This window comes from Triticum aestivum, chromosome 6D (genome assembly GCF_018294505.1).
Source record: "Triticum aestivum cultivar Chinese Spring chromosome 6D, IWGSC CS RefSeq v2.1, whole genome shotgun sequence".
In the NCBI taxonomy this organism is placed as follows: Eukaryota; Viridiplantae; Streptophyta; class Magnoliopsida; order Poales; family Poaceae; genus Triticum; species Triticum aestivum.
In genome coordinates this window covers 165,314,891-165,340,853 of record NC_057811.1, presented here as the reverse complement: position 1 = coordinate 165,340,853, position 25,963 = coordinate 165,314,891, and the positions used below count along the sequence as shown (strand labels likewise).

General features: G+C 46.5%; 2 protein-coding genes across 2 annotated transcripts; both read right to left on the bottom strand.

Moving 5' to 3' along the window:
• Positions 1-1,469: 1,469 nt before the first annotated feature.
• Positions 1,470-4,807, bottom strand: LOC123144323 (intracellular protein transport protein USO1). Its single transcript, XM_044563423.1, has 2 exons — positions 4,523-4,807; positions 1,470-3,989 (listed from the first exon to the last, which is right to left on the bottom strand). Exons 1-2 carry the CDS (start codon positions 4,616-4,618, stop codon positions 1,764-1,766), a joined length of 2,322 nt encoding a protein of 773 aa, XP_044419358.1. The 5' UTR covers positions 4,619-4,807; the 3' UTR covers positions 1,470-1,763.
• Positions 4,808-18,646: 13,839 nt separating this feature from the next.
• On the bottom strand, positions 18,647-25,050 carry LOC123144322 (respiratory burst oxidase homolog protein E). The gene is made up of 13 exons (XM_044563421.1): positions 24,142-25,050; positions 23,899-24,058; positions 23,741-23,789; positions 23,425-23,538; positions 22,451-23,320; positions 21,109-21,204; positions 20,408-20,523; positions 20,156-20,326; positions 19,893-20,052; positions 19,633-19,818; positions 19,398-19,526; positions 19,162-19,240; positions 18,647-19,023 (listed from the first exon to the last, which is right to left on the bottom strand). The coding sequence occupies exons 1-13, from the start codon at positions 24,752-24,754 to the stop codon at positions 18,914-18,916; spliced, it is 2,853 nt and encodes a 950-aa protein (XP_044419356.1). The 5' UTR covers positions 24,755-25,050; the 3' UTR covers positions 18,647-18,913.
• Positions 25,051-25,963: the final 913 nt, after the last annotated feature.

Below are 25,963 nucleotides of genomic sequence, written 5' to 3'. Positions count from 1 at the left end.
AAAGAAATAAAACACTACAAATTAAAAAGAAACCAGGTTTAGGGGGGCTAAAACCCTAAACCTGCGGAGGAGGCCTTTAGTCCCGGTTAGCCACGAGAACCGGGACTAAAGGTCCTCCGCCCCGACGGACTCCTGGCACCCACGTGGACGGGCCTTTAGTCGCGGTTCGTAAGAGGCGCGACAGGGGGGGGGGGCTTTAGTCGCGCATATTTAGTCCCGGTTGCACAGCCGGGATTAATGGCCTTTGCGAACCGGGACTAAAGGCCTATTTTCTACCAGTGCACGTTGAATCTTGCAAAGAGAGATAATTCTGAAGTTATTTCGTATTTGCTGTGTGCATGCAGTTTTAGTTTTTGTTTCATGTGGTCCATGAAGAATCTGCAAATAATGTTCAGAGTTGTTAAAACAAGACTCACCACAGGAGTGAGAGACTAGCATGTTGAAGGCTTCGGTCACTGAACAGAGAGAGCTCAGTCACAATTTATATGACAAAGGAGTATGCTTATTTGTATGTGGGAGTAAAGAGGTCCATATTTGCAGAACATCGCGATACTTTTTTTTGCGGGTAAGCATCGTGATACTTTTAAAGGTACAAGTACAGTAGTTCAGCATAGGCCAGGGACTTTTCCTGCTGCTCTAATCCGCTTGACCTGTTCAAGGGATGTTTTGTTGTTCCTGTATGGTCAATGAAAACTGGTCAGACACTGAGGTCTTCCAATCCACCACACGATATGACCTGCTAATCAACATCGACTACTATGCCTTACAGTTTCATCTATTTTGATGTTTCAAATATATATTTTAAAGAAATTAAACATAAGCTTTGGAATCTTGATTCCCCGGTCTGAATCATACAACCATTTGTTTGCCTTTATCTGCATCCGCCTGCAGATTAAAAATGGACGGGATCGGACAGATTTGGTTGTATGTATAGCATATTCAGATCTTTAAGGCATGGCCATCTCAACAATAATCAGTACATTGCAGGAGTGTAACCAAAGATGTGACATCAAGGTCATATGTAGTCATGCATAGGAGATTGTTTATATTCAGAAAGCAAGAAGATAGAAACAGTAACAGATCATGTATTTTTATCAGCGAATTCAGTTTAGTTAGCTTTTCTTGATATCCGTTTGCAAATCTAACTCTCTAACTCTTCTTTACCATCGAGGGTTAGGCATATGCACAAACATCTACACCCTCTTTCTAAATATAAGACCGTTTGAACTACGGAGTTTTCGAAAGCGTGGACAGACAAGAGTATTTAACTTTTTTTGAAGAAAAAAGAGAGAGTACTTGATAGCCATCTACTTTAGTAGCTTTGGGATTTGAAATTATTTGAAGTTGCAATGAAACAGTAAAATAACAAACACGCTGCAACATCGCTGCACCAACTTTGCTGCACATGGAAACATTCACCACAATCTCAGTAGTAGTTTTGGCATGACGAAAACCAGCACCAATTGCCATATCAGTAACTTCCCATGTATATTTAGGAGGAACACATTGAACAAAGATCTGAGGAATAGCTTGAGGTACAATACAAAAGGAGCACAAAAGATCAGATGACCAGCTTCTGCTCAACATGTTACCCTTTTTCAAAATGGCAGTTGTGATATCAACCAGAGAAGATCTCATCCTTCTGGGCGACGTCGCTGTCCATCAATGTTTGAAAGATCTATCTGGTATATCTCTACTCTGAAGCTATCTTGGAAGATCTACCTTGATAGAATTGGAAGACTACATGCTTTAGTTTGAAGCTATCATTCCTCAAGATTGTTTATTGTGTCATCAGTGACAATCTGTTTTGTCAATGAGAAGAGCCTAACTATTTCTTTTTCAGCTTCAAGAATCACATCCGTCTTCTTGTGTACTTCCATTTTAGGATCACATTTACTGATTTTTTGACTCTCTGATGCAACCAAGTCAATACCAGAATCAGCTTTGCCGTGTTTGAAGAAATCCTTAGTCATATCCGCAAGCTTCCTCAATGCAGTCGTAGCAGCAAGTGCTTCGACCCCCGCAGCTTCAATTTGAAGCTCAGGGAGCTCCATCTCTCCTACAATGCCGTCCTCTGTTGTCTCACTGGAAAAAACAGCAAGTTCATTTGTGGCACTGGGATCCGGTAACTCTTCCAACTCACGTAGTTCCCTCTCCTTCACATCCCACTTTTTAAGTACTGCCTTCAGCTCTTGATCTTTGGCATCAAGTGCTTCATGAGCAGCTCTCAAGTCCATGTCCTTATGCCGCAAGCATTCTCTTAACATCTCTATGTCAGCCTCCAGTTGATTATGCTTATGCAAATTGGACTCGAGGGCTGTACCTGTGCTTGAAATTTCATCATCCAGTAATGTATAGATGTCCATTTCTCCAGCTTTTACGGAACTAGCAAGATCGCCAGTGAGCTCAGCCATCCTTTGAACCATGGATTCAGCTTGCGAGCATCTGAACCGTATGCTATCCAACTCACTCTCCAGTGTTTCTATATGTTGTTCTTTATCATGTAATTCAGTTCTAGCCTGAACCAGTTGATCCTTCTTGCTATTTAGCAACTGCTGAAGCTCAACAATTTCACTGCTGACTTCAGTTAGTCTGCTCTGTGTATCAGAAAGCTCTGAATCCTTTTCTTGAACAGCCAATTGAATAGACTCTACCTTTAACTTCATATCTTGGACTTCCTGTCTGGCTTCTAACAGCTCAAACTCTTTTACTTTAACAAGTTCTTGTGATTTGGTGCACTCATTTTCTTTCCGAACAAGCTCCTTCTGAAGAAAGCCTACTTCTTCAGTTCTATGATCTAAGCTCTGTCTTTCTTTGGTTAATTCGGTTTCAAGAGACTCGACCTTCTCCATTTCCTGAAGTAACTGTGATTCAAGTTCATGACAACGAGACTGTGCGTACTTGAGCTCCTGTGTCTTCCCTTGAATCTCCAGTTGAGCAGCTTCCAAATCATGGGTGTAAGACATCAGTAATACCTGTTGGTCCTCGAGTTCCAGTGCTTGTTTCTGCAACTGCACCGCTTGATCTTCTATTTGTCTGCGAGAGGAAGCGAAAGCATCTTTCGAAGAGATTAATTCACAGCGTACAGCATCTAGGAGAGACCTCACACGTTTGAAGTCAGTGATAATACCCTTGATATCATCTGTATCTTTGAATGCCAGTTGTGCAAGTTCCTTTAACTCTTGTTGTGCTGCTAACCATCCTAAACTCTGCTTCTCAAGTTCCTGTTCAGCAACTTTCAGTTTCTCTTCATTAGTTTTCCTCGATTCATTTGATCTGGCGATATCGATTGTCTTTCTTTTAATTTCACTCTGCAGCTCCCTAACTGTTGCTTCTTGCTGCGCAATAGCTTTATTAGCTGTAAGAAGCTGCTGCTCTTTGGACCTGATCTCTGAACGCACCAGGTCGGCTTCCTCGTTCTTCTTGAACATATCTCGTTTGAGATTTTCCACCTCAATTACCTTCTGAGAAAGCAAAGCTTGTGAACTGGCAATAGTCCTGTCTTGCCCCTCAACCTGAAGCTTCAGATTACTGATCTGCTTCACTCGCAACGCCAGATCTCTACTTGCCTTTTTCAGTGCTTTCTCTATTCCTTGTTGCCTTACATAAGCTTTGCGGATCGCTTCCTCTCTCTGATCAAGGTCCTGCTTTGTCTTGCTCAACCTTATCCGATCATCGGAAACCCTCTTCTCTGCGCTGCGAAGATCCCTCTCTTTGTTTCTGAGGATAGACAAGGCACCCTCGAATTCAGACTTCAGGACCTCAATGCTCACGCTCAGTTCACTATCATGAGAAGCACCAGTGTCTAAACTTTGTGTCTTTGCAAATAGCCGCTCCAGCAACTCTCTAGCTGGCTCAGTCGTTCCATTATCACCATCAGTTATATTTGATCTAATACCTTTTATGACTGATTTGATCAAACGAGGAGCATATTTCAGATGCTGAGTCTGAGATGCCACCATGAAACTCAGCTTCTGCCTGAACATAACCTGAGAGAGTTGCAGGAAACAATGCATAAGTAGGATAGTAGGATAAGGAAATGGTCACAACCTAGTGAAGCAATCTGAGGAATATCCTTTCCTCAAACTAAGCACGTAAAAATTTGTTTTGTAAATCGAAGAACTGAAAGACAGTACACTGAACTTCAGAAATTCACTGCTATATAAGGTGAAGTATCATAACCGATGAAATTTGATCTCAAGCCTACCTCTGCATAAACATTTCATCTGTTCAGTAATTTTTTTTGAGTTCATAGGCCGTTCTCCAATCAAGATTTGTTCAGCCAGGTGCAGTTTACTGAATTTATCACAATCGAACCAATTCCAGAAAAGTTTTAAAAAAGGTACTAGTACTAGCAGAACATGAATTAGGACACCAAATCTGGCATCCTTCTACTTCAAACACATGTGGACGGGCACGGAATCGGGAAAACACGAACGCAAGCAGCCCATGTAACAGTGAGCAGCGTGGTACCACGAAACAGCGATATGAGAAAAGGAAGAAAAGATCAGCGGGCGCTCACATGACTGGCGGTACGGCACGACGGGGATGTGCTGCGGAGAGCGGCGGCCACCGCCGGCGGCGGCGACGGGGATGGGGAGCCGATGGAGAGGCGCATGGCCGCGGAACATGGGGAGAGGGAACCACCGCCGCCCGGGCGCGATCGGACGGCTGGCAATGCGCCTGCGGGGTGCAGAGGAAGGCGACGAGATACGAGGCAGAGGGAGTACGGGAGATGAGGGAGGTGGTGGAACCGCCGCGCCCAGCCGCGTGTGGACTGCAACGTCGACCACGGGAGAAGCGTGAGAGAGAGCTGTGTCGTTTGCCTTCTACTGCTTTTCTCCTCCGTTCACTGGTCTTCCCTTTTTTTCTTTCTATTCCAAATTTATGAGTTTATAACACATGGAATTTAAGGTACACCTTGGCTGCCTTAAAAAATGAGTTTATATAACACATGAAAATTGTTAGGGACAGTCTTGACTTTAAAAAGAATGAGTTTATAACACATGAAAATTATCAGGGACTATTTTGACTCGGAACGGAATACTAGGGTAAGAGCATCTCCAATAGATGATGTATATTTTGGTGCTCCAAACCGGTGATGTAAAAATTTACATCATCAAAAATTGCTTTTTACATCTTTGAAAACGGCTCAACTCCACCAGATAGTCCAAAATGGTGATGTAAAAGAGCAACTCCAACAGATGGTCCAAAACGAAGATGTAAAATTCTGAAACGACCAACTATATTTGATCTCAACATAGCTCAAACATCAAATTCAAACATAGTTCAAACATAGGTGACATAAATTTAAACTAGCAGAGCTACTCATAGTCGGACTAATTTTTTAAATAATACATGTTTTATATTAAATTTCAGAAATATTACGCCATAATTATATTTTTTTAAAATATTACCCAGTCGGCCTACTGCTGACCAATTGGATCCAGTCGGCCTACTGCTGGCCGATTGGATCCAATCGGCCTACTGCTGGCCGATTGGCCTCAGTCGGCCCACTGCCGGCCGATTGGATCCAGTCGGCCCACTGCTGGCCGATTGGCCCCAGTCGGCCCACTGCTGGTCGATTGGCACCCAGTCTGCTTCCTCTAGGCCGACAGGTGCATGCACCCATTTATCTGTTGAATAGGTATTTAAAAATGTTGAAGAAGTATTTGAAAAAATGTTGATCATGCATATAAAATCAAGCATTTGAAAAAATGTTGAACAAGTACTTGAAAGATGTTGAACAAATATTTGAAAACTGTTGAATAGGTATTTGAAAACTGTTGAAGAAGTATTTTAAAAAATGTTGATCATGTATATAAAAATGATAATCAAGCATTTGCAAAAAAAATTGAACAACTATTTGAAAAAAATGTTGAATAAGTATTTAAAAAAATATTGATCATGTATATAAAAATATTGAACAAGTATTTGTAAAAATGTTGATCATGTATATAAAAATATTGAACAAGTATTTGAAAAAATTTGAACAAGTATTTGAAAAAATTTGAACAAGTATTTGAAAAAAAATATAGAAAGAAAAGAAAAAAAGAAAGAAATAATGGAGAAGACCGGCTCAGTCACCTCTAGTTGGTCGCGATCCCTTTTCTAACCAGTAACTAGAAGCTCATGGGGTGGTTAGCTGCGCTGGTGATTACCAGCGCAGCTAACCACCCCACTAGCTTCCAGATGTTAAACATTTTTTCAAATACTGGTTCAAAATTTTTAAATACTTGTTTAACATTTTTTAAATACTTGTTCAACATATTTTCAAATACTTGTTCAATATTTTTATATACATGATCAAAAAATTTACAAATACTTGTTCAACATTTTTATATACATGATTAATATTTTTTCAAATACTTGTTCAACATTTTTTCAAATACTTGTTCAACAATTTTTGCAAATTCTTGATTAACATTTTTATATACATGATCAACATTTTTTAAAATACTTCTTCAACATTTTTCAAATACCTATTCAACAGTTTTCAAATATTTGTTCAACATCTTTCAAATACTTGTTCAATATTTTCTTCAAATGCTTGATTAACATTTTTATATGCATGATCAACATTTTTTCAACATTTTCAAATACCTATTCGACAGATAAATGGGTGCATGCACCTGTCAGCCTAGAGGAAGCAGACTGGGTGCCAATCGGCCAGCAGTGGGCTGACTGGGGCCAATCGGCCAGCAATGGGCCGACTGGATCCAATCAGCCGGCAATGGGCTGACTGGGGGCCAATCGGCCAGCAGTAGGCCGATTGGATCCTATCGGTCAGCAGTAGGCCGACTCGGTAATATTTAAAAAAAAATATAATTACGGTGTAATATTTCTAAAATTTAATAAAAAAATGTATTATTTAAAAAACATAGTCGTAGTCCGAGGGCATCCAATACGACTCTTCGGAGTCATCCGAGAGCCACTAGAACTCCTCATCCTCCTCCGACGATGACTTGATGGGGATCACCGTCGAGGGGCCGGCCTTGTCCTCCTTCTTCACCTCCTTCTTCTTCTCCTCGGCTTCCAGTAGAACTCCTGCTCGGCCTGGACGTACTCGGGATGCTCCCGCGCAAACCGAGCCATCGCCGCCTCGTCGCTCTCGCCGGGAGTGACGACAACTGTCGGTCTCTTCTTCTTCGTCGTCGGCATCTCCTCCATCCGGATGCCCTGCGGCACGAGCCACTCCGCCACCGCCCGGGTCTCGATCTCCGGGAAGTTGAGGTTCATCTTCGGCAATCCGGCACGCCACACCGCCACGTTATAGGCACGCATGGCCTCGTCAGCGGTGGGATACGTGCCGAGCCACCAACGCCGCCCGGCGTCGGAGAACTCCACTCCGAAGTTCCCGGAGGGCTTCACCCTCACGCCGAAGAAATCCCGACTTGCCCTTCGGCATCTTCTTCGACGCCATCGGGTGGCAGCGGGGGCCGAAGTGAGTCGGGGCGACAGCGGGTGGAGAGAGGTCGGGGCGGCGGCCGAGCGGGGGACGGCGGCGGCGTGCGGCGCGGGGCGGGGCGGACGGAGCGGGGCGGCGGCGGCGGCGTGCGATGCGGGCGGGGGCGAGCGGAGGCGGATGGGTCGGGACGGGGCGGGGCCGGGGCGGGCAGAGGCGGCCGGAGCGGAGGCGGACGGGGCCGGGGCGGCGCGGTGCGGCGACGGACGATCCGCCCGTACGACGGCGGGCGGCGGCCCAAGCGAGGTGGAATCAGCGGCGTGGGTAGGGGCGGGGCTGGATCTTCGGTGGGGCGGCGTCGGGGAGCTGCGGCAGGCAGGAGGATGAAGGGAGGGGGAAATGAACTAAAGGGCGGTTGGGCGTTGGCGCACGGCCGCGGTTTTTACATCTCCTGCCTCCGGAGATGTACATTTGCACCGCGAGGTGTTGTATTTTACATCTCCGGGAGGCAGAGATGTAATTTTTTTGCATATGGACCATCTGTTGGAGAGCTGTTTTTTGCCTCAGAAGATCCAAAAGTTGGTTATTTTTATATATGGACCGTCTATTGGAGATGCTCTAAAGGGTTAACATCCATATGCTATTGGGAAACACTTCTTATGGAAGAACTACATCCTTGTGATTTACATAGGCATGGCCGAGGCGGCGCACCGGCACTTTATCAACATTCTAGGCACCGTTGAGGAGTGTGCTTTCACACTCAGACCTTGGTGAGATCCACGCTGGGCAATTTGACCTATCTGGCCTTGAGAGACCATTGACCGAGAAGGAGATCCGGGTCGCTGTCAAGAGTTTGCCATTCGGTAAGGCGCCCGACCCGGATGGATTCACTTCTGGGTTCCTTCGAAGCGCTTGGGAGGTCATCAAGAACAACATTTGCGATATCCTTGGGAAGCTTTACTCGCTCAATGGTTGTGGCTTCCACTAGTTGAACGAAGCCCTCATCACCTTCTTCCCCAGGAAACCAGATGTGGAGTCACTTTTTGACTATCGCGCAATCAGCCCAGTCCACCTCCTAGCTAATCCATTTGTGAAAGCCATTTTCACCCCGATTGGCTCCTAGGTTAGCAACGATGGTCTCCACCGACCAAAGCGCCTTCATTGTCAGTTGTAGCATCCACAACAACTTTTGCTTGTGCAACAAACAACACGCCTATTCCACAACCTCAAAGTTCACCGCATGCTTCTCAAGCTTGACATCACCAAGGCATTCGACTCGGTCGCTTGTCCATTCTTGTTAGAGATGTTGCGGCATCTTGGCTTCGGACAGTGGTGGACGGAGTGGATCTCCATTCTCCTCTCATCGGCTCCATGCATGTGTTCATTAATGGGGGTTCCTGGACCACCCATTATGTACTCATGTGGCCTTTGGTAGGGAACCCCCCTCTCTCCGATGATCTTCACCCTCGTCGTTAATGTCCTCAACTCGCTCATTTAGACAACAGTTCAGCGAGGTCTGCTCCAGCGCCTGACCCCTCGACATGCGGCCTCTAGCATATGGTTGTATGTCGGCGATGTCGTCATCTTTTTGCCACCCGGATGAGCATGACATCACCACCATCAGGGCTCTGCTCTGGATCTTTGGATCCGCGTCTGGTCTTCACACAAAACTAGCTAAGTGCTCCACAACTCCGGTCCGTTGTTCAGAGGAACACATCTCCTTGATCGCTCGCGAGATGACATGCTCCGTGACCAGTTCCTGATGAAGTATCTCGGCCTCTCCATCGGAAGGTGGCTGTTTTGGACCTTCTTCCGCTTATCAAGCATTCAACAACAACAAAGGGAAAGGTAGATAGGGTGAGTTCTTCTCCAAATCCAAGAGGAATTGAAGATCTTGCGAGGTAGATAGTCTCCCCAAATATCTAATAGAGATGGTGATCTCGAATCCAAGTTGGATCTTCTTCGAAGGAGGCCTTGATCTGTAGGGGAACGTAGTAATTTCAAAAAAATTCCTACGCACACGCAAGATCATGGTGATGCATAGCAACGAGAGGGGAGAGTGTTGTCCACGTACCCTCGTAGACCGACAACGGAAGCGTTATCACAACGCGGTTGATGTAGTCGTACGTCTTCACGATCCGACCGATCAAGTACCGAACGCACGGCACCTCCGAGTTCAGCACACGTTCAGCTCGATGACGTACCTCGAACTCCGATCCAGCCGAGTGTTGAGGGAGAGTTTCGTCAGCACAACGGTGTGGTGACGATGATGATGTTCCACCGACGCAGGGCTTCGCCTAAGCTCCGCAACGGTATTATCGAGGTGTAATATGGTGGAGGGGGGCACCGCACACGGCTAAGAGATCTCAAGGATCAATTGTTGTGTCTCTGGGGTGCCCCCCTGCCCCCGTATATAAAGGAGCAAGGGAGGAGGAGGCCGGCCCTAGGAGGGGGCGCACCAAGTGTGGAGTCCTACTAGGACTCCCTAGTCCTAGTAGGATTCCACCTCCCATATGGAATAGGAAAAGAGGAAGGGAAAAAGAGAAGGAAGGAAGGGGGCGCCCCCCTTCCCTAGTCCAATTCGGACCAGACCAAGGGGAGGGGTGCGGCCACCCTTGAGGCCCTTTTTCTTCTTTCCCGTATGGCCCAATAAGGCCCAATACGTATTCCCGTAACTCTCCGGTACTCCGAAAAATATCCGAATCACTTGGAACCTTTCCGAAGTCCGAATATAGTCGTCCAATATATCGATTTTTACGTCTCGACCATTTCGAGACTCCTCGTCATATCTCCGATCTCATCCGGGACTCCGAACTCCTTCGGTACATCAAAATTCAATAAAACTGTCATCGTAACGTTAAGCGTGCGGACCCTACGGGTTCGAGAACTATGTAGACATAACCGAGACACGTCTCCGGTCAATAATCAATAGCGGGACCTGGATGCCCATATTGGCTCCCACATATTCTATGAAGATCTTTATCGGTCAGACCGCATAACAACATACGTTGTTCCCTTTGTCACCGGTATGTTACTTGCCCGAGATTTGATCGTCGGTATCTCGATACCTAGTTCAATCTCGTTACCGGCAAGTCTCTTTACTCGTTCCGTAACACATCATCCCGCAACTAACTCATCAGTCACAATGCTTGCAAGGCTTATAGTGATGTGCATTACCGAGTGGGCCCAGAGATACCTCTCCGACAATTGGAGTGACAAATCCTAATCTCGAAATACGCCAACCCAACAAGTACCTTTGGAGACACCTGTAGAGCACCTTTATAATCACCCATTTACGTTGTGACGTTTGGTAGCACACAAAGTGTTCCTCCGGTAAACGGGAGTTGCATAATCTCATAGTCATAGGAACATGTATAAGTCATGAAGAAAGCAATAGCAACATACTAAACGATCGAGTGCTAAGCTAACGGAATGGGTCAAGTCAATCACGTCATTCTCCTAATGAGGTGATCTCGTTAATCAAATGACAACTCATGTCTATGGCTAGGAAACATAACCATCTTTGATTAACGAGCTAGTCAAGTAGAGACATACTAGTGACACTCTGTTTGTCTATGTATTCACACATGTATTATGTTTCCGGTTAATACAATTGTAGCATGAATAATAAACATTTATCATGATATAAGGAAATATATAATACTTTATTATTGCCTCTAGGGCATATTTCCTTCAGTCTCCCACTTGCACTAGAGTCAATAATCTAGTTCACATCGCCATGTGATTTAACATGAATAGTTCACATCACCATGTGATTAACACCCATAGTTCACATCGTCATGTGACCATCACCCAAAGGGTTTACTAGAGTCAGTAATCTAGTTCACATCGCTATGTGATTAACACCCAAAGAGTACTAAGGTGTGATCATGTTTTGCTTGTAAGATAATTTTAGTCAACGGGTCTGTCACATTCAGATCCGTAAGTATTTTGCAAATTTCTATGTCTACAATGCTCTGCATGGAGCTACTCTAGCTAATGCTCCCACTTTCAATATGTATCTAGACCGAGACTTAGAGTCATCTAGATTAGTGTCAAAACTTGCATCGACGTAACCTTTTACGACGAGCCTTTTTTCACTTCCATAATCGAGAAACATATCCTTATTCCAGTAAGGATAATTTTGACCGTTGTCCAGTGATCTACTCCTAGATCACTATTGTACTCCCTTGCCAAAATCAGTGTAGGGTATACAATAGATCTGGTACACAGCATGGCATACTTTATAGAACCTATGGCCGAGGCATAGGGAATGACTTTCATTCTTTTTCTATTTTCTGCCGTGGTCGGGTTTTGAGTCTTACTCAATTTCACACCTTGTAACACAGGCAAGAAACTCTTTCTTTGACTGTTCCATTTTGAACCACTTCAAAATCTTGTTAAGGTATGTACTCATTGAAAGAACTTATCAAGCGTCTTGATCTATCTCTATAGATCTTGATGCTCAATATGTAAGCAGCTTCACCGAGGTCTTTCTTTGAAAAACTCCTTTATGCTTTGCAGAATAATTCTACATTATTTCCGATCAACAATATGTCACTTACATATACTTATCAGAAATGTTGTACTGATCCCACTCACTTTCTTGTAAATACAGGCTTCACCGCAAGTCTGTATAAAACTATATCCTTTGATCAACTTATCAAAGCGTATATTCCTACTCCGAGATGCTTGCACCAGTCCATAGATGGATCGCTGGAGTTTGCATATTTTGTTAGCACCTTTAGGATTGACAAAACCTTCTGGTTGCATCATATACAACTCTTCTTTAATAAATCCATTAAGGAATGCAGTTTTGTTTATCCATTTGCCAGATTTCATAAAATGCGACAATTGCTAACATGGTTCGGACAGACTTAAGCATCGCTGCGAGTGAGAAAATCTCATCGTAGTCAACACCTTGAACTTTGTCAAAAACCCTTTTCCGACAAATCTAGCTTTGTAGATAGTAACACTACTATCAGCGTCCGTCTTCCTCTTGAAGATCCATTTATTTTCTATGGCTTGCCGATCATCGGGCAAGTCAACCAAAGTCCACACTTTGTTCTCATACATGGATCTCATCTCAGATTTCATGGCCTCAAGCCATTTTGCGGAATCTAGGCTCACCATCGCTTCTTCATAGTTCGTAGGTTCGTCATGGTCTAGTAACATAACCTCCAGAATAGGATTACCGTACCACTCTGGTGCGGATCTTACTCTGGTTTACCTACGAGGTTTGGTAGTAACTTGATCTGAAGTTACATGATCATCATCATTAACTTCCTCACTAATTGGTGTAGGAGTCACAGGAACAGATTTCTGTGATGAGCTACTTTCCAATAAGCGATGAGGTACAGTTACCTCATCAAGTTCTACTTTCCTCCCACTCACTTCTTTCGAGAGAAACTCCTTCTCTAGAAAGGATCCATTCTTAGCAACGAATGTCTTGCCTTCAGATCTGTGATAGAAGGTGTACCCAACTGTCTCCTTTGGGTATCCTATGAAGACACATTTCTCCGATTTGGGTTTGAGCTTATCAGGATGAAACCTTTTCACATAAGCATCGCAACCCCAAACTTTAAGAAACGACAACTTTGGTTTCTCGCCAAACCACAGTTCATAAGATGTCGTCTCAACGGATTTAGATGGTACCCTATTTAACGTGAATGCAGCTGTCTCTAATGCATAACCCCAAAAACGATAGTGGTAGATCGGTAAGAGACATCATATATCGCACCATATCTAATAAAGTACGGTTACGATGTTCGGACACACCATTACACTGTGGTGTTCCAGGTGGCGTGAGTAGTGAAACAATTTCACATTGTTTTAACTGAAGGCCAAACTCGTAACTCAAATATTTTACCTCTGCGATCATATCGTAGAAACTTTATTTTTCTTGTTACGATGATTTTCACTTCACTCTGAAATTCTTTGAACTTTTCAAATGTTTCAGACTTGTGTTTCATCAAGTGGATATACCCATATCTGCTCAAATCATCTGTGAAGATCAGAAAATAACGATACCCGCCGCGAGCCTCAACACTCATTGGATCGCATATATCAGTATGTATTATTTCCAATAAGTCAGTTGCTCGCTCCATTGTTCCGGAGAACGGAGTCTTAGTCATCTTGCCCATAAGGCATGGTTCGCAAGTATCAAGTGATTCATAATCAAGTGATTCCAAAAGCCCATCAGTATGGAGTTTCTTCATGCGCTTTACACCAATATGACCTAAACGGCAGTGCCCACAAATATGTTGCACTATCATTATCAACTTTGCATCTTTTGGCATCAATATTACGAATATGTGTATCACTATGATCGAGATTCAATAAACCATTGAGTGTATGACCATAGAAGGTTTTATTCATGTAAACAGAACAACAATTATTCTTCGGTTTAAATGAATAACCGTATTGCGATAAACATGATCCAATCATATTCATGCTCAACGCACACACCAATAATCGTATTGCAATAAACATGATTCAATCATATTTATGCTCAACGCAAACACCAAATAACATTTATTTAGGTTCAACGCTAATCCCGAAGGTAAGGGGAGTATGCGATGGTGATCTTTATCAACCTTGGAACCACTTCCAATACACATCGTCACTTTATCCTTAACTAGTTTCTGTTCATTATGCAACTCCCGTTTCGAGTTACTACTCTTTAGTAACTGAACCAGTATCAAATACCGAGGGGTTGCTACGAACACTAGTAAAATACACATCAATAATCTGTATATCAAATATACCTTTGTTTACTTTGCCATCCTTCTTATCCACCAAATACTTGGGGTAGTTCCGCTTCCAGTGACCAGTCCTTTTGCAGTAGAAGCACTTAGTCTCAGGCTTAGGTACAGACTTGGGCTTCTTCACTTGAGTAGCAACTTGCTTGCCGTTCTTTTTGAAGTTCCCCTTCTTCCCTTTGCCCTTTTCTTGAAACTAGTGGTCTCGTCAACCATCAACACTTGATGTTTTTCTTGATTTCTACCTTCGTCGATTTCAGCATCACAAAGAGCTCGGGAATTACTTTCATCATCCCTTGCATACTATAGTTCATCACGAAGTTCTACTAACTTGGTGATGGTGACTAGAGAATTCTGTCAATCACTATTTTATCTGCAAGATAAACTCCCACTTGATTCAAGCGATTGTAGTACCCAGACAATCTGAGCACATGCTCACTAGTTGAGCGATTCTCCTCCATCTTTTAGCTATAGAACTTGTTGGAGACTTCATATCTCTCAACCCGGGTATTTGCTTGAAATATTAACTTCAACTCCTGGAACATCTTATATGGTCCATGACGTTCAAAACGTCTTTGAAGTCCCGATTCTAAGCCGTTAAGCATGGTGCACTAAACTATCAAGTAGTCATCATATTGAGCTAGCCAAACATTCATAACGTCTGCATCTGCTCCTGCAATAGGTCTGTCACCTTGCGGTGCATCAAGGACATAATTTTTCTGTGCAGCAATGAGGATAATCCTCAGATCACGGATCCAATCCGCATCTTTGCTACTAACATCTTTCAACATAATTTTTCTCTAGGAACATATCAAAAAATAAACAGGGAAGCAACAACGCGAGCTATTGATCTACAACATAATTTGCAAAATACTATCAGGACTAAGTTCATGATAAATTTAAGTTCGATTAATCATATTACTTAAGAATTCCCACTTAGATAGACATCCCTCTAATCCTCTAAGTGATCACGTGATCCCTATCAACTAAACCATGTCCGATCATCACGTGAGATGGAGTAGTTTCAACGGTGAACTATGTTGATCATATCTACTATATGATTCACGCTCGACCTTTCGGTCTCCGTGTTCCGAGGCCATATCTGTTATATGCTAGGCTCGTCAAGTTTAACCTGAGTATTCCGCGTGTGCAACTGTTTTGCACCCGTTGTATTTGAACGTAGAGCCTATCACACCCGATCATCACGTGGTGTCTCAGCACGAAGAACTTTCGCAACGGTGCATACTCAGGGAGAACACTTATACTTTGATAATTTAGTGAAGGATCATCTTATAATGCTACCGTCAAACAAAGCAAGATAAGATGCATAAAGGATTAACATCACATGCAATCAATATAAGTGATATGATATGGCCATCATCATCTTGTGCTTGTGATCTCCATCTCTGAAGCACCGTGCTTGTGATCTCCATCTCCGAAGCACCGTCATGATCACCATCGTCACCGGCGCGACACCTTGATCTCCATCGTAGCATCGTTGTCGTCTCGTCAATCTTATGCTTCTACGACTATCGCTACCGCTTAGTGATAAAGTAAAGCATTACATGGCGATTGCATTGCATACAACAAAACGACAACCATATGGCTCCTGCCAGTTGCCGATAACTCGGTTACAAAACATGATCATCTCATACAACAAATTATATCACATCATGTCTTGACCATATCACATCACAACATGCCCTACAAAAACAAGTTAGACGTCCTCTACTTTGTTGTTGCAAGTTTTACGTGGCTGCTACGGGCTTAGCAAGAACCGTTCTTACCTACGCATCAAAACCACAACGATAGTTTGTCAAGTTGGTGCTGTTTTAACCTTCGCAAGGACCGGGCGTAGCCACACTCGGTTCAACTAAAGTGAGAGAGACAGACACCCGCCAGTCACCTTTAAGCAACGAGTGCTCGCAACGGTGAAACCAGTCTCGCGTAAGCGTACGCGTAATGTCGGTCTGGGCCGCTTCATCTCACAATACCGCCGAACCAAAGTATGACATGCTGGTAAGCAGTATGACTTATATCGCCCACAACTCACTTGTGTTCTACTCGTGCATAGCATCAACGCATAAAACCAGGCTCGGATGCCACTGTAGGGGAACGTAGTAATTTCAAAAAAATTCCTACGCACACGCAAGATCATGGTGATGCATAGCAACGAGAGGGGAGAGTGTTGTCCACGTATCCTCGTAGACCGACAACGGAAGCGTTATCACAACGCGGTTGATGTAGTCGTACGTCTTCACGATCCGACCGATCAAGTACCGAACGCACGGCACCTCCGAGTTCAGCACACGTTCAGCTCGATGACGTCCCTCGAACTCCGATCCAGCCGAGTGTTGAGGGAGAATTTCGTCAGCACGACGGCGTGGTGACGATGATGATGTTCCACCGACGCATGGCTTCACCTAAGCTCCGCAACGGTATTATCGAGGTGTAATATGGTGGAGGGGGGCACCGCACACGGCTAAGAGATCTCAAGGATCAATTGTTGTGTCTCTGGGGTGCCCCCCTGCCCCCGTATATAAAGGATCAAGGGAGGAGGAGGCCGGCCCTAGGAGGGGGCGCACCAAGTGTGGAGTCGTACTAGGACTCCCTAGTCCTAGTAGGATTCCACCTCCCATATGGAATAGGAAACGAGGAAGGGAAAAAGAGAAGGAAGGAAGGGGCGCCCCCCTTCCCTAGTCCAATTCGGACCAGACCAAGGGGAGGGGTGCGGCCACCCTTGAGGCCCTTTTTCTTCTTTCCCGTATGGCCCAATAAGGCCCAATACGTATTCCCGTAACTCTCCGGTACTCCGAAAAATACCCGAATCACTCGGAACCTTTCCGAAGTCCGAATATAGTCGTCCAATATATCGATTTTTACGTCTCGACCATTTCGAGACTCCTCGTCATATCCCCGATCTCATCCGGGACTCCGAACTCCTTCGGTACATCAAAACTCAATAAAACTGTCATCGTAATGTTAAGCGTGCGGACCCTACGGGTTCGAGAACTATGTAGACATGACCGACACACGTCTCCCGTCAATAACCAATAGCGGGACCTGGATGCCCATATTGGCTCCCACATATTCTACGAAGATCTTTATCGGTCAGACCGCATAACAACATACGTTGTTCCCTTTGTCACCGGTATGTTACTTGCCCGAGATTTGATCGTCGGTATCTCGATACCTAGTTCAATCTCGTTACCGGCAAGTCTCTTTACTCGTTCCGTAACACGTCATCCCGCAACTAACTCATTAGTCACAATGCTTGCAAGGCTTATAGTGATGTGCATTACCGAGTGGGCCCAGAGATACCTCTCCGACAATTGGAGTGACAAATCCTAATCTCGAAATACGCCAACCCAACAAGTACCTTTGGAGACACCTGTAGAGCACCTTTATAATCACCCATTTACGTTGCGACGTTTGGTAGCACACAAAGTGTTCCTCCGGTAAACGGGAGTTGCATAATCTCATAGTCATAGGAACATGTATAAGTCATGAAGAAAGCAATAGCAACATACTAAACGATCGAGTGCTAAGCTAACGGAATGGGTCAAGTCAATCACGTCATTCTCCTAATGAGGTGATCTCGTTAATCAAATGACAACTCATGTCTATGGCTAGGAAACATAACCATCTTTGATTAACGAGCTAGTCAAGTAGAGGCATACTAGTGACACTCTGTTTGTCTATGTATTCACACATGTATTATGTTTCCGGTTAATACAATTGTAGCATGAATAATAAACATTTATCATGATATAAGGAAATATATAATACTTTATTATTGCCTCTAGGGCATATTTCCTTCATGATCTCCAATGGAGTGGTAGATGAGCAAAGCCCTCCCAAAAATAGTCTAAACTTCACTAATGTAAGATCTGGAGCGGAGTATGGCTTATATAGTCTAGCCACCAAGGGATAAGTGAGTCGGTAAAGTTACATGGGCTCGTGACCTCTCTCACTATGCGTAGGCAGGCCCAAAGTTCTAGGATTGCTCAAAAGTTCCGGGGGCCTGATTTTCCGGGGCTGGTTCCGTGGTGGTTTCGGGTTATCCAGAGAGTTTGCACGTGCTGGAGTAGTCAGAGCCAGAAGTTCTGGGGCTGGCTGAAAGTTTGGGGGAGGAGGGGGGAGTTTCGGGGAGGTTCCAGGCTGTTCAGAGAGTTTGCATGGTCAGGCGGCGCATTGGCCCTGAAGTCTTGGGGGTGGAGCCTGGAAATTCCGGGGTCTTCACAAACCTTCTCCTTTGTGCATTTCGGCATCTCCTCGTCCCCTTCTTCTCCTAATTAAGGGGACATAAACACAATAAACACATATCCGATTTCTGCACAATTGGGATGCACACAATCAACAGTAACACATAGACACACACTATCACGCCGGTAAAGAGCAAAGCCATACAAGACCAACACTATGCCTTGGCAGAGGGTACAAATAAAAAAAAAAGCAATGATGATCCAAGCCAAGCATCTGCTGACCCAAGGAAGATGGTGCCCTCAGTCTCTTGTATGCTTAACATTTGATATATTTTTACAGGTAGCTATAAACTATACGTGCATATCAAACAGAATAGTATTCCCTCTCATATTGTTAATAAAAATGCTTCTAACCGCCTTCTACTTTATACTATGTACATTTACAAATGGTGAAGAGGGCAAGGTTTCTTCCAAAAAAACATTGAATTTTTGTAATCAATATTTGTTACTATGGTTATCAGATGTGTTTGTATTCTATTCTATTAGAAATACTCCTTATGGAAATGGAAGCGAGTCATCGTCTTGCGGCTCATCTCAAGTGATAGTTTCTTCAGTTCTTTAGCTAGTGTGGGCTTGCCACAGTAAAAGACCCCTGCATGCATGCACGAATAATTTCAGTGATCAAAATGACAGTACAATTGATAAAATGCTCAACGCTGGGTACTTTTAGATGCCTACTTGGCCATCCCTAGAGGGGAAAAAATACCAACAAATTGGAGAAGAATATTACCAACTGTCGAACCGGGGTGCTTGGCAGAGATTCTTGTGAACTCTTCCCTCCAGTTAGGTCTTGCAAAATGTGTCCTGACCTGTCATGATCACAGAACACATTTTCAGTTTCTGTCAACCTCAACAGACTTTCCACTTCTTTTGCTGAGCCCTGATTTTTGTTAATTTTGTTAGTGAGTTTTTTTTTCAATACGCATACATAAATTTATCATATACTATATGTGTGAAGTGTTTTACCCTGGTGCCTGATACTATGTCTATACCATTCTTGGCATGGTTGAGGGCTTGCACCATAGAGAGCAGAGTCGTCCTTGCGTCGCGCTCCTCGTACACGCTTGTGAGATAGTTGTGCAGCTCTATGACACCCTGGTGGCGACCATGAGAACAAAATCAAGCATCATCATCATCATCAGTAACCAACATCACAAAATGAGCAGCGGCACATGCAGAAAGAAGGATGAGAGACCATCACCTTCTTGTCCATTTCAGCAACCTCATCCATCACGCTCTTAAACCACTCGAACGATCCGGGCTCCCTCGTAACCCAGTAGAAATGCGCGCGGCTTGTCCGGTACGCTCTCCTCTTGTTGCTGCTCGCCGTCGACACGCTGAAGGTGTTGCTGCTGTCCTCGGACCTGCTGGTCTCCATTGATAGGTCCTAAAAAGATACAAAAAGCTTAGGGTTTAGGGTCATCGGCACTGAACGATGTTGTTGGGCTCATCAGACAGTACCATCAGCTCATCAGCCAGCTTAATGTTGTTGAGCAGATCCCTTAGAATGCTTATGAAAGGCGTCGCGCCGATCCCGAGGCCGACGAGAAGCAAGACGTCGTAGTTCCTGAAATCCTGCGCCGGAGCACCATACGGGCCGTCGACAAGCAACCTCGGAGGACTGCAGCAGAAACGAGACATTGCTCAGTTTCAGGCACTTAGTTAATGAAGGAACTGACAGTGGAGCAGGCATGTCATTGACAAGGAGATGCAGTATTAATAACCTCTTCTGTTCTGGCATGCCTAGCTCGCCAAATGAAGCTCTGCTGGGCAGGCATGGCGAGAAGTAGTTCTCGACGAAGATGTGCTTGAGCTCTTGTGTCCAGTCTCCCCTGGTCTGGATATGAACACTGATGTAGTCGTCTCCAGGGGCTGAAGTGATGGAGAAGGGGTGCCTGAACAATGGGGATTAGCTCAATACAGTACTACAATCCGAGAGCAATGTTGTCTGTTGACAGAATGAGCAGGTGACAAACCATTCAAACGGAGAAATTGTTGGGCACTGAAGGAAAACATATTGTCCGCTTCTGTATCTGAACCCGTAGGGCTTTGACATCGTTATGGTCAGCACGTTTCCTGGTAGAAGGCACACCTAAGGGCATGATCAAATTAAGTAAGAGCATGAGCATGTGTTGGCCTAGTTTCGTTGCTTCACGCTGGTAAGGAAAACTTAACAATGTACGCCATTCTTGGATGTTTATCCTTATTTTCTTCCTCGGCCAGTTACTCAGTTTCTGTTTATAAATGGTGAAGAAGTTGATCTGATCTGAAGTGATTTCAAATGTTCAATATGGACCTACCCCCATGACCTTGAATAAATGTTGAAAGCCACATAAATATCCAACAATATATATGGACCTACCCCCATGACCTTATCCTACCACTCCCATCCACATGACAATATCCTGATTTATATAAAAATAGTAATTATAGAATTCCAAAACAATAATCCTGAAAGAAAAAACATTTCATAGCTATTTCGTATCATTCTTAGTGCTTCCATTTGATTTGGCATGGCAGGGGAAAAATGGATCACAAGACCTAATCAGCGCACTTTGGATAATGCAAATTATGCTCTTTCTATTTATTCTTTATTTTATCTACCCGGAGTTGTGATTAATATTAATGTTTGGCGTTCAGACACTGAACTTTGCTTTCAGATTGTCGGTTACCTTACCTTGAGGATCTTGGCCGCGTAGGCCTTGGAACGCAGCGCTCGCAGCGTTCGTTCACCGACGTGAAGGGCGAACGGTACGGCTATGTACATCCATGTCTGCAGTTCACCACAGAGATCAGAAACAATGTTAGCACCAGATAAATCACTTGACAGGCAGGTCCAAGCCACCATGTGTAGAAAGTCACAGGTCCATTGTATCTGAGATAAGCATGGTGAAGGTACTGATACTGATGGTACGGTGGGGGAGCACACGCGATTGAATTCTGGTTGATTCGTCTCGACATCATCGGCGCACGGCGGCACGGGCACAGGAGGAGGACGAGACAGACAGCGGCGTGATGGCGTCTGCCCGTGCCCGATGCGAACGTGCGTTAATGGCATGCGGATATGCTTCAGGGTTGCTGACAAAAACGCGCCACCAAACCGACATGGTGTCGCCCGGGTGCAGCGGCAGGGCGATACGGTCGCGGTCGCCCGTACCGAGCCAAACACGAGATTCTGTGAGTAGGGAACCTCACGTACGCGTCATGTGCAGTGCGCATGATGTCTAATCACTTCACAAACAACTCGTTTACTACCTACTCCTATAGTGATTAACTCACTGCTGCAAGGTGGAGCACTGGCCAAGGTCATTGCAATGTAAATTCCTCTACCTATAGTGAATGGACATTGATCATCTTTTTTAGAAGTGGACATTAATTATCTCAGCTGTACCATATGCACGATGCAACTGCATTCTTCTTTGTAGATTAGATTATTAAGTATATGCATACCCAAAGCACGTAAAGGAAATAAGCTGCCGGTGGCTTGGATCTCAAGAATATCATGGGCGCAACGTTTGAACTACATTGTCTTTCCTTTTCCGTGGTGCCCGGTGCCCATCAGCTTAACAGCCAAGATGACGACCCTAGTGCCCGTGCAATCGCGATGCTTTTCTTTTGGAAGGCTCAAATCAGACAAATGTCAACGTCATGAAATAAAATTAGGTAAAATAAGTACACGCCGCAGTCACTTACCTTTTATTTTAACAGTTTGCCTAATTCATATCTAGATGTTTTTTAAGGATGTCGCATCTAAGCTCTCACAAATACACAACAATAAGGAATTAAAAAAAATCTGGGACAAGAAACAAATATACCACAAACATAGTGGACATAAGATTAGATTAACTATGTCACATCTAGATGTGTCCTAGACAGATCCTTATTTTAATTTTTTTCGAGGCCGCAGTCACTTACCAACAACTAAAAACAGACGGCGACAGTAACACTGCAATGCAGATGGAGTAAAAAACTGAAAAAATAAAGAAAAGTGAAGGAACTAGTGGTAAGTAATCACGTACCGTCCTCTGGTACCACTTGGTGACGAGGAAGATGAACCAGCCGTGCACGAGCAGCAGGAGGTAGACGACGACGAGCAGGTGGTGGGAGTACCAGAAGGCGTTGAACCCGGCGAGGTGGCCCAGCGGGGAGGGCAGCCGGGTCCGGGTGGGCGCCCTCCGCAGCGGCCGGGCCGCCAGGGTGAAGGACACGGCCATCAGCACCACCATCACCACCCCGGTCACGCCCACCACGCCGGACAGCAGGCTCCTGTACGTCGGCCTCTCCTCCCCGAAGAAGCCGGCCAGCGGCCGGTACTCCCCCGGGCTCGACGCGATCAGCCGCGGGAAGTCGCACGCCAGATGGTTCCCCGCGTGCAGGCAGATCCCCGCCGCGATCGCCATGGCTATCACCTTGTGGAAGGCGATGCAGTCGTCCAAGGGCACGAGGAAGCGCGCCCAGGAGGAGCGGAGCCGCGTGAGCGTGATGCGGCAGACGGGGAGGAGCACGAGCGCCATGTTGAGCTTCAGCGTCTCGGCGGCGCCCTTGGCCGTCGGCAGGCAGTACCCCATCACCTCGAACGCCACCGACCGCCGGTACTGCGCGAACCTCCACGCGAACAGCGCCGCCATCGCCGCGACCCACAGCGCGAGCACCCACGCGCGCCGCCAGTTCTCCTCCGCCGCCACGCGCGCCCTCCCCGCCGCGCGCCGCGGGCTCCACCGCTGCCACCTGCCCCGTCCTGGCGCCGCCGTCGTCGCCGGCTTCTCCTGCGCGCCTCCGTCGCCGATGTCCTGGCTCCACTGCGCTGCGCTGCCGCTGCCGCTGCTGAGCGGCCGGCTGTAGCTCATGTAGGCGTCGCGCTGCAGGAGCAGCGCCTCCAGCTGCCACAGCTGCATGCGCCCACGTGCCGTACGTACGTGCCATGTCAAATACTCCGTATAATGTTGGCGGGTGCAATTACCGAAGAAGTACTGTGTTTGTACGGGTGCGGTACCTCTATGTAGCCGAGGCCCTCAGGGTCGAGCTCCTCCATGATGAGCAGCGCGTACTCCTCGGCCTGCTCCTTCAGCTTCGAGAGCTTGTTCGCCGACGCGCTCAGAACGATCAGCTGCCGGAATCAAGCAGTAATTGACGAACGGTAATTAAATTTCATTACAGAAAGCATGCAGTAATATGTCGGCAGTAACAAAGCATGAGGCATCAGCAGTTCAGCAGGATCGACTCTTCCAAACTTGTTACCGTTCGGCGGTTTAAACTACTAGTAGTACTGTAATAAGGAGCAGATTTGTTTTAGTGGATCAAGGCGGCACCTCCTGCACTTCCTCCCTCGTGATCCTCCCGTCGACGTTGGTGTCCACCCTGAAATTTGTTTTGGCAATGGCAGCAGGAAATGCGTGAGCCACCGGCGCGGGTCGGAGCGAACAGGGGAACGACATGATTGGTAGGTGGCTGGCTGGGCCGTACGTACATGTCGAAGAAGATTTGCAGCCGCGCGTCGAAGCTCTGGTCGGAGATTTGGAGCCAGAAGTCGCGGAGCTCCTCCTTGGTGACCCGCTGGAGGTTCTGCCGCCGCCGCCTCGCCAGCGCGTCGAAGATGCCCACCGCGAACTCCTTCGAGTCCACCATCCCTGAAACCGACCGTCAATGGTTCATCACCAGTGCCGACTCGCGATCATGTCGTGAACCGAAGGGGCATGCATGCACGGCGTACCGATGCAGTCGCCGAAGTCGTCGCGGGCGAGGAGGCCGTCGCGGGAGAGGGCGTCGAAGCGCTCCTCGACGGCGCCCCAGAGCGCGGTGGCCTCGGTGGAGCCCGTGGCGCGGCTGATGAACCGGAGGCCCTTCAGCGCGCGCCTCGCGCCGGACAGCGAGCGGTCCAGCCTGGCCTGCACGCGGCGCCGCTCTCGGGACGCCATCGCCGCCTCCCGTGGCTGCTCGGGCGCCGCCGCCGGCGACCGCAGCCACGCGAACGTCCTGCGTATCTTGGACGAGGTCGACGAGCTCCGGCTGAGGTTGCGCCCACTCCCCGGCGTGTGCGTCCCTGCCCCGGCCGACGCCGATGGCCCCGCGGTGGGCGTCACGCTGCGCACCACCATGGACTCCTCGTCCAGCTCCAGCATGACCTCCACGAGGTCGCTCTGGTCCGCGAGAAACGCCGGCAGCATACCGCCCGCGGCCGACGTCGACGCGAGGAGCTCGTCGCTGTGCGACGTGATGAACGACTCGTTGTCAGACGCGTCGGTGTGGTCGTCGCCGATGTAATCCGCGATGCGCCGGAGCCCGGCACGGCGGCCGCTGCCCAGCCCTCGCGACGGCGTCCACATGACGGGCCACCGGTCTCCCAACTCCTCTCCTGTCCCGCCACTACCGCTGCTATCTTCTCCGTCCACGAAACAGACCCATGGTTCACCTGTGGGCTGTAGCCGTTGCTCTGCTCTGCTTCACCTTGGTACTAGGAGTAGTTTATTTTAGCTGGCGTGGTTGCGCCTCGTCGCAAGCGAAGCTGAGGTGAGTTCGATGTAGGTATATGCTCCGCTCGATCGGGAGTCCTGCTTCTCTACGTTGGTTGGGACTCGGTGCGCCAGGTCTCTCGGACGATTCCAAGTGGACCAGATGGAGAGAGTAGGCCAACGGTGGGCGTTGTGTGGTGCCACAAGCGAATGGAACTATTTACTGTTAAAAAAAACTATTCAGGACAAAATGTAAAACCTCTTCCAATGCAAAGATGCTGCCAAGTGCATTAAAATAGCTTAGCAACTCAACTCTCCAGTATATGAGTGCTTAACTTGTTGTGCGCATTTTATTTAATGATTTAGCACTTAAACTCTTCCATGCATTGGTCAGCTTCTTTCATTTAAGACTACTTCTCATGCATTTGTGCTTACATGAGGTGCTAAGGCATATGTGCTTAACTTGTTGGTGCTAAGCATCCTTCATTTAATGATTTTGCAACTAAAGTTCTTCATTCATTGGAGAGATTTTTCCATTTAAGTCTTTTGCCTAGGTTCTCGCGCTTAGCATTGTTTCTTTCTGGGGTCACCACACTCATCTCTCTCCTCTTAATTACCTTGCCACATCAGATTTTTTGTCTACATGGCAGCCTTAGCACCTGTACAAGGTGGAGCATTGGGAGGGGCCTAAGTGGTTTGCCTAGGTTCACCCGCTTGGCATTGGTTCTTTCTAGGGTCATCAAAGTGCTCTCTCTCCTCCTTAATTGTTCTGCCATGTCATTTTTTCGCTTATGTGGCATGCTTAGCACCTGTCCACGGTGGAGCACTGGGAAGGGCCTAAGGCATCTCCAACGCCGACCCCAAATCGCCCTGTATTTTGTCATACAACGCAATACTCTATCCATTCGCGGGCTGGTCCAGACGTCCTTTTTCCCGCAAAGCGGACTCCCTCACCCGTGCTTTCCTGCCAGAGCGTCAGCTCCGTATTATGTCGGCCCAGAGTGGACGCGATCGCTCACTATAGGCGGCACTGAAGCGGCTCACCAGACGAGAACGCCGCCCGCTACACGCCCGTTGTGCACG

Bases quoted from the DNA above. Each gene is read 5' to 3' on its own strand.
- LOC123144323 (XM_044563423.1), bottom strand. From the start codon at position 4,618: ATGCGCCTCTCCATCGGCTCCCCATCCCCGTCGCCGCCGCCGGCGGTG. The intron at 3,990-4,522 runs GTGAGCGCCCGC...CAACTCTCTCAG, and splicing joins CGTGCCGTACCGCCAGTCAT to GTTATGTTCAGGCAGAAGCT.
- LOC123144322 (XM_044563421.1), bottom strand. From the start codon at position 24,754: ATGTGGACGCCGTCGCGAGGGCTGGGCAGCGGCCGCCGTGCCGGGCTC. The intron at 24,059-24,141 runs GTACGCCGTGCA...GGTCGGTTTCAG, and splicing joins CGACTTCGGCGACTGCATCG to GGATGGTGGACTCGAAGGAG. The intron at 20,524-21,108 runs GTAAGGTAACCG...TCATGCCCTTAG, and splicing joins ACGCGGCCAAGATCCTCAAG to GTGTGCCTTCTACCAGGAAA.